The sequence below is a fragment of the Callospermophilus lateralis genome, chromosome 14 (assembly GCF_048772815.1).
Source record: "Callospermophilus lateralis isolate mCalLat2 chromosome 14, mCalLat2.hap1, whole genome shotgun sequence".
Lineage (NCBI taxonomy): Eukaryota > Metazoa > Chordata > Mammalia > Rodentia > Sciuridae > Callospermophilus > Callospermophilus lateralis.
Window position 1 is genome coordinate 1730681 of NC_135318.1, and position 13634 is coordinate 1744314.

The window sequence follows — 13634 nt, forward strand, 5'->3', positions numbered from 1 at the left end:
TATATAAGCAAAGTGAGTCATTGAAATATGCTTTAAAAAGGAGATTATAGCAATACAAACAAATAAATAACCTTTATGAATGAGCTTTAATATATTTCATTTAAATATTGGACTAATTTTTAGTCATTCAGAACATTCATAAAAAGACATGTGATGAATCATGTGTAGAAATCATGAAGTTGTTGTTTTCACCTAAGAAAAAACAGCATTTCTGACATTTCCATCAGTCACCCTCCGTCCCTTGAAACACAGTTAGATTTTTCCTGGATCCCAGCACTGATGTCTGCCCTGCCATCTGGAGGGTCATGAGGACATGAGCAGGCCAGCTTCAGAGCCCAGGGCTGAGGTCTGGAGATCTGGGGGACCCGAGAGCCACAGGATATGAGGGCCACCTGGCCTGGTGCTCTGCCAGCTGCCCTGTCCTCTCCTTTCCCTTCTTCACTCTCTACCCCTTTCTTCTGGTTCTGCTCTTCACTGTCCTCGTGGATCATACTATCATGCTGCCTGGGTGTCCCCAGGGCTCAGGAACCATGTGTCAACCCAGAGCAGCTATTCACAGTGCACATGCTCTCTGCCAGATGGGACACAGCAGTTAGGAGGTCGTGCGAATCCCACTGTGTGCATCTGCTGGGTCCCCACAGTGCCCCCTAAAGATAGTACAGTTTCAGTTACTCAGACCTGACTCACCTACACTCCAGTCTGTGACCATCAGGTGGCTCAGGAAGGTCCATGCATGGGCATTGGCCATGCAGGTAGAGGATGTCAAAACCAGAAAAAAAACAGTTTGGATTAACTTGCTGTGAGCCACTCTCATCTCAAGAAACTGGACTTGAGCTGCACAGTGATCTCACAAGCCATGATCTGGGGGCAGAGGAGCAGACAGGTGTTCCTTGGCTGTCTTCCTGTCACCGACCTTGGACTCCAGAAGGGGCCCTTGAGAGTCTGCTTGTGGTGCACATAGTTCTACCCAACGTGCCTGCACCACTGCTCCCCGCAATGCTTGTGCCCAAGTCTGCTCCACTGTGATAGAGTTTTCACTAAAAGCTGTTTACTTTCATTCTATTCCACCCCTTAGGTCCCTTTGAGAAGCCCTGATTGGGGATATCCCTGTCTGAATTCACTCTATAGTCAACAACATTTGAAACTTTCTAAAATGTAAACATTAAACAAAGACACTAGCTCTTTCATGATTGCTCCAGACTTCATCCATCTTGTACTTGATGTCCTCTTAGTTGGACTGGATGTACTTTGTGTTGACAAACAGTAAGTTTTAGAAGAGCATTGTAGGGCTTCTGTGACCTTGTTCCTCCTAAACGTTTTCCTATGGTCTTAAGGTTTTTTGGGAGGGTGGGGGTACTGGGGATTGAACTCAGGGGCACTCAACCACTGAGCCACATCTCCAGCTCCGCCCGCCCTTTTTTTGTAATTTATTTAGAGAGAGGGTCTCACTGAGTTGCTTAGCACCTTGATTTTATTGAGTCTGGCTTCAAACTCATGATTCTCCTGTCTCAGCCTCCTAAGCTGGGATTATCACACCCAGCCAGTCTTAAGATTCTTAACCAAGCATTTTTCTTCATGCATTTTTTTTTTTTAACAATGAGAGTGTTTAGGGAAGGGTTTCTTTGCAGTGAGCGAGTGACCTAGCTTCCCCGTCTGTGTGGTTCCACACCATCAGCACCACTCCGAGGCTCTCCAGGAAGCCTTTGGAAGCCGCTTGCAGAGGAGATTTCTTGGTTAACCTCTGGTGAACTCCACCCAGCCTCTAATCACTTATACTTTGTTCTAGTCAGCTTTTGTGTCTCTGTGACCAAAAGACCTAACAAGAACTACTTAGAGGAAGGAAGGTTTATTTGGGCTCACGGTCCAGAGTTTTTCTGTAAAAACGGATGTGCCCATTGGCATACAATCCTTGAGCCTCTCCCCATTCACCCCTCCCGAAGGTCGTCACAACCATGAGCCTGTCATGTCTCCTTCCTGATCATGTCTTTGCATGTCCACTCCGCACGTGCGTGTGTGGACACAGAGATCCAAACACGTGTAGAGAGCGAGCAAGAGTGTGTGAGATTTGCTTTTTAAATACTCATCATGAGCATGTTGTCTTAGTTTTGCTTTTTTCCCAATCAGCATATCCATGCACTTCCACAGCCGCCCTGCACACATTAAGGTCTTTCCAAAAGACTGAGAACCCTGCCTCTGAGTTTCTGAGGTCTAAATAGCCACATCCTTGTCTCCAAGCAGCAGGTTGTCTCCAGGGCCACTTTCCACCTGCACAGCAGTGCATGAGGGCTGTGACCACTGCCAGGGCGTGCAGGCCCCCTGCTGGACTGACCACTGGCAGGGCAGCCCCGCATCCTCGGACTCTCCTCCTCAGGCTCACTCTCAATGCCTCCGTCACTAGTTGAGGTTTATTTCTGTGTTCTAGGTATTTGATCCTTTGTCACATATTTTAGGAGTATCTCCTCCTATTCTGGAAAATCTTATTTCTAAACCTGAGAAAAGAGAATCTGATTTAAATTCATCAAGATAACATTTTTTATTTGTAGTTAGCACATTTTAGGGAGTTCCTGCCACATAGGGTTGTGCCAGGAGCAAGTGCAGACAGATTCTGCGCTGGCCTGGGCCTGGGCCAGGTCCTGAGACACAGGACTAGAGACGTTGCCAGACACACCCCAGGGCTGCCCTGTACTGTGGCCTAGTCATCTGCAGGCATGGGCACCGTGTGGGGAGCATGAGTGGTGCGTCCTCCCCAGGGACACAGCACCTGGGTGGCCACAAAGAAACCCTTATGCTCACCTGCATAGGTGTGCCTTCCCAGCATGCTGTGGCTTTCTAATGGGAGTGAAGTGGACACATAGGTCATCACATTTCATGATTCCAGACACATTAGCTGAATTAGGCATTAGAGGGTAAGTACTTGCTGTAGAATTTTTTTCTCTTACAACTTTCTCAGTAGGTTTTTCCTACTTAGAAATACAGCCCCGAATTGAAGGTGACTTGTGGGTTGTGAGTGTGGCACTCTTGTTGGATGGACACACACACAATGCGTTTCCCTGCCGAGTGTAGCCAAAGGAGGGAAGCTGAAGGCACAGCTTTCCCTGGGATGCCCCCAGCCCAGTGGGGAGGAGATGGAGACAGGGAAGGCAGCACTGAGCAGTGGCCCATTCAGACTCCTGAGGTGGTGCCCAGAGCTGACCTGCCACAGCTGGGCAAAGAACTCAATGGGCTCCTGGCAGGTGCCAGCCCGCAGTGGTACCAAGTGCTGTGGGTTGGCGTCTGTCCAGCCACTCTGCAACCTCCTGTCCTTGTCGCAGAGAGGATGCCGCTGCCCAGCGCAGACAGCTGATGAGGGAGGGACTCCACCCTGCTGGCTGCCCTGCCACCCAACCACAGCCCCTCGAGTCGCAGACTTCCCCTCTCCCTGCCCACCGTGGCCTGGCTGAGTTCTGTGCATGTCCTCTAGCTTTCTGCAGTGGCAGCATGGGTTTTGAGTACTGCAGGGGATGGTCTGAAGTTAATTTTGACGGAGTATTTTCATTTAATGGTTTCTAAATGATTAACAAGAATGTTTCTACCATATTTATACCAACTTCAATTTTGGCAGGTCAAGACTAGATGTGAGAATCTTTCACAAACAGATCCATGAAGTCAAGTTTCCTTGGAGATTCTGACTGGCCTTTTCCTACCCGAGCACATTTCCTTGCAGGAGAGAGGCAGGCCCGAGGGTTGGTGTGGCAGCCTCACATACGTATGTCACTTGACAGCCACCCTTAGCATGAAGGATGTCGCTGAGACTTCCAGTAGCTTTTCAGTGACAGGCAGGCTCAGCATCAGGGTGAAGGGACTGTTATGTGCATTTCCTGGAATAAGGGTCTGGTGACATGGCAGCAGCGACCTGTGCCTGCTATCACAGGGGTGGTGGTGGGTTGTGTCCAGGGCCTGGCGTGTGTTTGCCCTCGGAGCGTGACAGAGGCGTGTCTGCGTTCCTCACAGACCCACCTGTCCCCTGGAGCTGAGAGGCAGGCTGCAGCGGCTGTGCTCTGGTCTAACTCGGTGACCACATCTTCTCCTAGAAGGGGTGTTCCCTTCGTTCTTCTCCTTCTGTTGACCTCTGTCCATCCTTCAAGATGTCACCTGTATGAGCATGCAGTCCTCCCTGCCTCCGTCTCAGGGGTGTTGGCAGGTGGTGAGGGGCTGGCACTGGAGGATGTCTGGTCACACAAAATGGGGACAGTGTGTGGGAACAGTGCTCCTGATGAGGATGTGCCATCCCCTTCCTGCCACAGAAGAGCCCCAGCCCTGGGGCTGCATTTCTGTCAGGACCAGTGGCTGAAGCCTGAGTGGGGGCATGGTCACCATGCATGGAACGGGGGTGCCCAGAGGCTCTGTGGAGGGACACTGACATTTTTAAAATAACATGTTAAATATTTTCTTTTCAAAAACATGTTGAGATTTAAATCTAGTGATTAGTCTCTATCTGATGTGTGAGGGGTAAAGATCTGCTCCCAGGATGTAGGCTCTCTGTTCACCTCACAGATTGTTTCCTTTGCTGAGAAGAAACTTTTTAGGTTGAGTCCATCCCATTTATTGATTCTTGATGTTAATTCTTGTGCCACAAGAGTTTTATTAAGGAAGTTGGGGCCTAGTCCCACATGATGGAGATTAGGGCCTACTTTTTCTTCTATTAAACACAGGGTCTCTGGTCCTTGATCAACTTTGAGTTGAGTATTATGCATGGTGAGAGATAGAGGTTTAATCTCATTTTGTTGCACATGGATTTCCAGTTTTCCCAGCATCAATTGTTGAAGAGGCTATCTTTTCTTCAATGCATGTTTTTGTCACCTTTGTCTAATAAAAGATAATTGTAGTTGTGTGGGTTAGTCTCTGTGTCCTCTATTCTGTACCATTGGTCTATCAGTCTGTTTTGGTGCCAATACCATGCTGTTTTTGTTACTATTGCTGTGTAGTATAAGTTTAAGGTCTGGTATAGTGATGCCACCTGCTTCACTCTTCCTTGTAGGGATTTCTTTATCTATTCTGTGTCTCTTATTTTTCCAGATGAATTTCCTGATTGCTTTTTCTAATTCTATGAGGAATGCCTCTGGGATTTTGATCAGAATTGCATTAAATCTGTATAGTACATTTGGAATATGGTCATTTTGATAATATTAATTCTGCCTACCCAAGAGCAAGTTAGATCTTTCCATCTTCAGAACTCAAAAAGCTAAACACCAAAAAAACAAATAACCTAATCAATAAATGGGCCAAGGACCTGAAAAGACACTTCTCAAAATATGATGTACAATCAATTAACAAATACATGAAAAAAATATTCATCATCACTAGCAATTGGAGAAATGCAAATCAAAACCACCCTAAGATTTCAGCTCACTCTAGTCAGAATGGCAGCTATTATGTATATAAACAACAATAAGAGTTAGCAAGGATGTGGTGGAAAAGGTACACTCATACACTGATGGTGGGACTGCAAATTGGTGCATCCAATATGGAAAGCAGTATGAAGATTTCTTGGAAAATTTGGAATGGAACCACCATTTGACCCAGCTATCCCTTCTCCTTGGTCTATACCAAAAGGACTTAAAAACAGCACACTATAGGGACCCAGCCATATCAATGTTTATAGCAGCACAATTCACAATGGCCAAGCTATGGAACCAACCAGGGTAGATGGGATTTTACCATGTACACAATGGAATATTACTCAGCCATAAAGAAGAATGGAATTATGGCATTTGCTGATAAATGGATGGACCTGAAGACTATCATGCTAAGTGAAATAAGCCAGACCCAGAAAGTCACAAGTTGCATGTTCTCTGTGACATGCAGAAGCTAGTCCAAAATAAAGGGACAGGGAAAGAGAGAGAAAGGGAAAAGTGGTGATTCCATGAAAATAGAAGAAAGACTGGTGAACTAGATGAAGGGGAAGAGGGGATAGGAGAAGGGAAAGCAGGAATAGTGCTGGCTAACTCCTGCGTGCGTGTATGAATATACCACAGCCGATTGCACCATCAGGAGCATCCACCAGACACTAAAAAAAAGTAAGAAGGAGAAAGATCAGTAGAATAGAGGAGAGTAGAAGGACTGGGGATTGAATTAGAGGAAATCATATTCCATGTTTTTCTAATTAGGTCACAATGAATCCTAATGTTATGTAAGCTAAAAAGAAACAATAAAAATATTAAAAAGAGTATTTTGAGACAACTTTTGCCAAGATGCCCAGCCTGACGTCACACTGGCAGTTCTGCTCCCTGGGCCTCCCAAGGGGCTCACCCAGCCCTGGGCAGCCTTCATTTGACAGCCGCACACCTGGGTGTCACGCTTTCTCTCCCTGGAGGAGGTGGGGCTCTCCTGCTATCTGCATGTTGCCTGGCCTCTCCGTGGGATGGTGGCAGAGCCTCTCTCCATTGGTGGTTATCTAGAGATACTTAGTTCCTGCTCTCCAGAGAAAACCAGCATACATGCCCAGCTGACCTCGAGAAACAAAGGGGTTGGGTCCCCCCTGCTGCTGGGCCACTTGGTGCCTCCCTCAGGGACACCACTCTGGAAGCCTGCGAGTCACAGCAGCAGACTAACCAGCTTTAATTTCACTTCTAGGCTCCATGGTCCCCTTTTCTATGCGTATCCTGCATGCAGAGCTGCAGCAGTACCTGGGCAATCCGCAGGAGTCCCTGGACAGACTGCACAGGATCAAGACCGTCTGCAGCAAGGTAACCACAGCTGTCCCCAGCCCCTCCCCACCTGTGTCATGCTATTCTGCACTCATCCCTCCCGCTGACACCAGCACCACTTCCTTTCTCAGAACCAAGTCACCATCCATTGATATGGCCATGGTATCTGTTGGTCTGGCCAGAGTGGCTTCAGGGGTGGAGGATGGTTGTTGGAAGAGCCTGAGTGCTGAGCTTTCCCTTCCTCAGTACTCTCAATAAGTGAAGCTGGGTGCTGAGCTTCCCCTGTCTCAGTATTCTGGGTAAATGAAAGCAGAAACACTTACCTAAGTGGAAGTAACACATGAGCCCCCGCCTGGCTGCCCTCTGACAGGCCTCGGTGTGCCAGAGCACACATGCGCCCACACGTGTCACAGGCACCTGCACCATGCCAGGCAGAAGACCACAGCAGCACTGAAGCACAGCCCTCTGGCACACTGATGCCAGGGCCCAGGAGCTGTGGGTGCTTGCTGAGGGATCCCTGGTTGTGACAGTGATTATGCAAAGACGGCTTGCCATCCATCGCGTCCGCCGATCAGACTCATGCTAAGAAATGTTAGGAAGAAATGTGGGATTTCTAGTCTTCACTGTTTCCAGTGGGCAGCCGTGAGGCTCCTCCTGTGGTGAGGAATGGCGTCTCCTCGCGATGCCCCTTGCAGGCCAGGGGAGCCATTGGGTGGAAGTGCTCAAAAACCACAGCAACAGGCAGCTGCTAGGAGCAAAAGCATGGTCCAGCCAGCTCCCCTGTGGGAGTTCTGTGAGCCCCAGGGCTGTCAGCACCCAGCAGGGAGGTGGGCCTGCCCAGGCTGCGCCCCAGCGTCTTCTGCAGGGCGGCATGGGGTTCAGGCCTTCCTGCCCACAGGCTCGCATCTGCTCCCACTTTTTCATAACATAACTTAAAAGATAAAAAGAACTGTGCTGCTTTCCTGTGCCTTGACCAGTTGATAAAATTGCTTTTTTAACTTTTTTACATGATAACACTTTTCTTGAATCTTAAAACACAGTTAAAATATATTTATTTCCAGAATTAGGAACTGCATAACTTGATACTGAGAAATTCTAGATCAATAACTCTCTAAACTATACTGTTTTTCTTTCACCTCCATGTCAGATTGTTGCAGGAAGATTTTTTACAATTTGGGAGAGAAAACTGAGGCATGGGGTGATTAGAGAGTGAAAAAGTTAAGAGAGTAAAGTAGTTTCGTGAGCCAGCGCTCTGGTCCTTACCTATTTCCCACGTGCTCGAGGTCCCCCCAGGCCCCACTTACTAAGGACTAGCCGCAGCCCTTGCCTCAGGCTGCAGAGCAACTGGCACATGGTCAGAGAGGAGTCCTCCGCACTCTGTTCTGGCCACTTGTCCTCTTTCTTCTTGACAGGCAGGTACATGGAGCTCGAGGTGAGCCCTCCACCTTTCCTGAGCCACATATTAACTCAGCAGTCCTTGAGCAACCCATGAAGCAGGGGTTGCAGTGTTGAAGGGAGCTGACTGACTGAGGAGCAGCAAGCAGCCCTCAGACAGGAGAACTCCAAACTTTATTTTATGCTGGCGGGCCCAGAGAAAAACAAGAACTCCAAATTCTGATCCCTGATCCCTAGTTTCTCACAACATTTAGAGGTTATTTGATGTCATCTTAGATCCATCTTATCACTGGGGCTTTTTTCTTTTTAAAAAAGAAAAACTAGGGCTGGGGTGGTGGCTCAGTGGCAGAGCGCTTGCCTAGCATGTGTGAGGCACTAGGTTCAAGTCTCAGCACCACAAACAAATAAATAAATAAAGGTCCATCAACAACTAAAAAATATTTTTAAAAAATATTCCTCATCTGTGTGGCTGAGGGCCTTGTGCAGGGTCTCTAACATGGAGCATGCTCATGGAACAGAGAAGAAACGGCTCTTTTCAAGGTATCTGCTACTTTTCAAGAGGGAGTGGTCAGACTCTTAGGGCAGTTACTTAGCATCCAAAAGGCCGAGACCCATGGTTAATCAGGCTTCCTGGAGAAAGGCTGAGAGGGGAGCAGAACCAACCCCTTCCCCAGGCCTTGGTTTCTTGCCATGAGGTCTTGGTAATTCCATTTCACACCCAGGTCTGGTTTGCCCTCCCAGAATATCCAGTCCTATAAAGGAGGACGCTGAGGCACAGGAGGTCACCTGACTTGAGCCAAGGAGTCTGGCTCTGGGCCCATGCTCCATCATCACTGCCATGTGTTCTGCAAGAAGTGAGGAGGCCCGGAGGAGGCTCTCCTCCTCCCTGTACCAGCGTCTGTGCCTCCCCTGCAGAGGCAGCCTCTGCTGCACTCCGGGTGGGCCACGTCCACTCACAAGCCTGGACAGAGTGTTCAGACCTGCTCCTGGAGCTGGTCCTTGCCGGGCTGTGTGGGGTCCACATGGCACCGCACTCCAAAGCCATCTCGCAGGGAAATTCTGATTTGCAGGGCAGTGTTAATTCTCAGAGCCAGCCCATGGGACAGTGATGGCATCTGATCTCAGAGAAGCAGACAGTAGCATTAGAGGTGAGACGTATGGGTGACGTGATCACAGCGGGTGTTAGTTCTTTTGTTTTCAAGACTAATGCAATGTGTGAAGTCATTTATAAGACCTTTTCTATTGAAAAAAATGAGGACCTTGGGACAAAGAAATAAAATTTAGCTAGTAGTATAGTTGGTGCAGTAAAAGATGTGTTCAAAGCAAATTTGGTGTCTACTTCCTAGTAACCAAGGCCGAGTGGAAAATATAATTGACTACAGAATTCTCAGCATCCATAAACCCGTCATTTGTTCAGAAGCAGCTGAACTTTTCCTAGTTTGGAAGACTCACCAAGGGATGATTAGAGTCTGTGTGTTCATCATGTGAGTCCCAGACCAGGGTGATGTCAGGAGCTTCTGTGTGGACCCAGTTTTATCAGGACACCCCTCTGCTCTTTATAAAGGAGTCAAGTATTTTACCTATTTGAGCTGGTAGTGAATCAGTAAATGTGTAGATCAAAGGAATTACACCAATGAAGAGTGAAATACGCCATGATTCACTGTGAGTGCCGTGGCGCCATGGCTAGAAGCTCGTGGCGCTGTTGAGAGCAGATGCCTCCGTCTTTGCTCTCCGTGTGTCTCACTAGTTCTGCAGGCTATCTCCTCCCCTGGGTCTGAGAACTTGGCAGGGCAGTTGGGAGAAAGCCAAGTGAACCTCTTCCTGAGAGCCATTGCATAAGCAGATACAGAACCCGTCAGTAACGGTGTCTGATCAGTTTGTGCTTCATTCACTGCCAACGTGGATGTGCCCAGTATGGTCTCCAGGGCAACTCCATGCCACCTGCCTGTTCTGCAGCCCCCACCAGCCCACGAGAGCTTGCTGAGGGCACCGGAGGCAAAGGAGTCCTTTCTTAGAGCTTCATCCACATCTGGAGGAGGCAGAGGGAGAGAAACCTATTCAGTGGTGCCAGTGTATTTGGCTTCTCTGCTGGTGGTTGAGAGCTCGGTCTCTAGAAGGGGTTAATAGCTTTTCTAAAAGGGATTTCTGACAGATGGACGTATTCAGTTCTGCTGTTTTATTTGTACACAAAGTTAGAAATGGAAGTGAGAACAGCCGTCACTGCCTGTCACTGGCCAGCTGCTCTCAGGCAGGCCACCATCAGCATACTGAGGACGTGCACTGCGGCCAGCTCTCCGCGTGGCCCCAATGGCTGCCTTGCTCAGTGTTCTGCTCCCCACAGAGAGCAAGCTGACTGTGGCTTGAGAAGAGAGGAGGGGAACGACTGGCACCTGGAGAGAAGTGGAGCAGGCTCGAGGGCCTCGCTTGGAGGCTCACGCCCTGACGCCATGTGAGCTTGCCCTTGAGAACATGAGGTGATGGTCACCTGCAGGAGAAGCTGTTGTACCCCTGAAGGAGTGGAACAGCCCTTGTTATCAGGGCTTGCAATATTTATGTCCCGACTGCTCACAGTGGACATTCGCACTCCAGAAGCCCCTCGATTGTACCCTGCACATCACAAGCCAGGACTTGGGAATGGCCAGCAGCCACCTGGCACCTGCATCTGGCACAAGTCTGGCTGCACCACAGTGAACTCAAGGTGTGTGAAGCCCAGGGAAGCAGGCTCTTGACATAGTAATAAGGCCTGACATGCTGCACACTTTGCCCTGTTTCCTCGGCACTGTGTACTCTTTCCTTCTAGACGTGTCTTCAAGGTACGAGGGCTCCAGAGGACACTGCCCCACAGGCAGTGATTGGGAGGGTGTCCTGAAGCCCTGCAAACAGAGTGAGAACTTCCACATCCAGCCCTGCCTTGCTGGCTGCGGGACCAGCTGCTCCGCCTGGATCAGCCCGGCCTCTTTGGCCTGAGTAGTATTGCTCACAACCCCTGGGCTTTGAGTCAGGGCTCAGCACAGTGCTGGCACCTGGCGAGTACTTAACACTTCTTGTGTGCCCTGGAGCAGCTCCAAGAAACTCACATCCCTTTGGAAAGCCTCTTTACTGAAATGTCTCCTGGGATGTGGTGGTGAGGAGGGGAGAGCCCTGGACTTCCTAGAGATCCAGGACAGACCTGACCTACCCTTTAGTCTGAACTGTAGAGGGTCAGTGAATCCTCAGATCCCTGAGTTAGTTCCACCTCTCAGCCATCTGTACTGATGCCTCACATAAGTCCTGTCCCAGCACACCACACATGACAGTCACCAAGGGACAGGTGCGAAGGGTCCTTCCTCTCAGCCTCTGGAGAACTGTGGCCCCAGACTAATGGGGTCTGTTTCCAGTTAGGGCACCTGCTCCACCACCTTTCCAGATGACTGCATAGAACTCAAACAAGGCTTTGGGTCCTTTAAATCTGAATAGGGTACAAATTGCCTTTTTAAATCCTGTTGTGAACAAGACAGTCAGCTGGGATGGTTCAAGGCATTCATAAGATTTTGTCCTTGGTCAAAACCACCAGGTGTTCATTCCTCCCGCCCCCCAGTGGATGGCTGGGGGCTGTCTCACGGCTGGGATGCAGCCTGTCCCTCCCAGGCAGCCCAGGACAAGCCAGTGCTAGGCACTGAGATGGCGCATCAGGCCCTCCTCTCAGGAAGGCGGCTCTTGCCCCGTGCTGCCCTCCACCCCCGCCCCTGCCAGCAGCCTCTTCTCATGAGTGCAGCTGCTTTCAGAGAGGGGCTGCTCCAGGACTCCAAAGAGGAGCCCGTATGGAAGCTCCCAATTGAACAAAAACAGTGTGCTGCAGCACTGACCTCGGCAGGCCTAAAACGAGCTGCCTCGGGCGTGGGTCATCCACTGCCATGGGACACACCACTCCAAGCTCTGGCTTCAAGCAACAGTGGCTTTCTTTTTTCTTTTAAAAATAAATGTTATTTTTAGGACAGTTTTGTTTTACTTTCGTGAGCATGTATGAATTGCACACATCAATGGGGCTCAGTGTGGTATTCCTTTGAGCGCCCACCCAGCGGCACGGATTGATTCAGCCTCCTTCACCCACCCGCCTTCCACGCCACGCTCCCCTGCCTCCCAAGCTGTGTAGCCCCGAGTCTGTGCTCGGCTGTACCTCATCATCTTGACTTTCCACGTGTGAGAGAGAACAGGAGGCTCAGGCTGGTGTCCTCCAGTTCCACCCGTTTTGCTGCACGTGGCAGGATTGCATTCTCCTCTGTGGCTGATGAACACCCCGCTGTCATGTGTGTAGCCTTTCTTTACCTGTGCATCTCTTGATGGGCACTTAGGCTGGTTCCTGTTTGAGTCCTCTGCCGTAGTGGGCGTGGGCTTTCCCTTGGCATTTCCTTTGGCTATATGTCCAGAAGGGGTGGCTGGATCTGATTTTATTTTATTTTATTTTATTTTATTTATTTTAATTTTTATTGTTGGTTATTCAAAACATTGGGTCTGATTTTAGTCCTCCAGGGAACCTCCATGCTCTTCTCCATGATGGTTGTACTACGTCGCGTTCTCACCAACAGTGCATGAGAGCTTTTCTCCTCATCTCCCTTGGTTTTTTATTTTTATTTAATATTTATTTTGGGGAGTTATCGGGGACTGGACTCAAGGGCACTCGACCACTGAGCCACACCCCAGCCCTGTTTTGTATGTTATTTAGAGACAGGTCTCACTGAGTTGCTTAGCACCTCGCTGTTGCTGAGGCTGGCTTTGAGCTCATGTTCCTGCTGTCTCATGTCTCAGCCTTCTGAGCCACTGGGATCACAGGCATGAGCCCCTGCACCCGCTGGTTTTTAGATTTTTAGTGGTAATTATTCTAACTGGGGTGAGATGATATTTCATTGTAATTTTGACTTGCATTTTCCTGATGGCTAATGATATTGAGCATTTTTCCTTAAATACTTTTGTATCTATTCAGATCATTTGGCCATTTTAATTGAATCACCCATGTTGTTGTTGTTAAGTTTCCTGAGTTTCATGTGTATCTGGATAACTGCTTGCTAGTAAATATTTTCTCCAATTCCTTGGGTTGTCTCCTCATGCCTTGATTGTCTTCTTAGCTTTCAGAAGCTTTTTAGTTTGCTATAATCCTATTTGTCTATTTTTGCTTTTGTTTCCTGAGCTTTGGGGTCTTATCCAGAAAACCTTGCCCATGCCAAGGTCTTGAAGTATTTCCCCTGTGATTTCTTCTAGTTGCGTGTCTCACATGTAGCTCTCTGGCCCATTTTGAGTTGTTTTTCATGTTCTTATTAATGCACTGAGGTGTACATAAGAGCATGAGCATCTTAACATGTTGCTCCATGTTGCTCCATGTCAGCCCCAGTGCCTTCACTGACCCTCCCCCCTCCACCCTGTCACCTTCCTCTGCTGATTTCCCTCTGCTCCCTTACTGTCTCTAAGTGGCGCTCTATACATACTTTTTGTGGCAATTGTGAAGGAGTTGTTTTCATATTTGCTTTCTTAGCAGTCTTGTTATTGATGCATTAAAAGGCTACTGAAGCCAGGCACTAT

The 13634-nt window shown here is 48.8% G+C and overlaps 1 protein-coding gene across 2 annotated transcripts in view; it reads left to right on the top strand.

The window, feature by feature from the left end:
- Trappc12 (trafficking protein particle complex subunit 12) overlaps positions 1–13634 on the top strand; it is a 60427-nt gene that overhangs the window by 32830 nt on the left and 13963 nt on the right. For both annotated transcript variants that reach the window (XM_076832995.2, XM_076832994.2), the window contains exon 6: positions 6613–6725. In XM_076832995.2, the coding sequence (XP_076689110.2) occupies positions 6613–6725 (113 nt within the window). The remainder of the gene's footprint in view (positions 1–6612; positions 6726–13634) is intronic.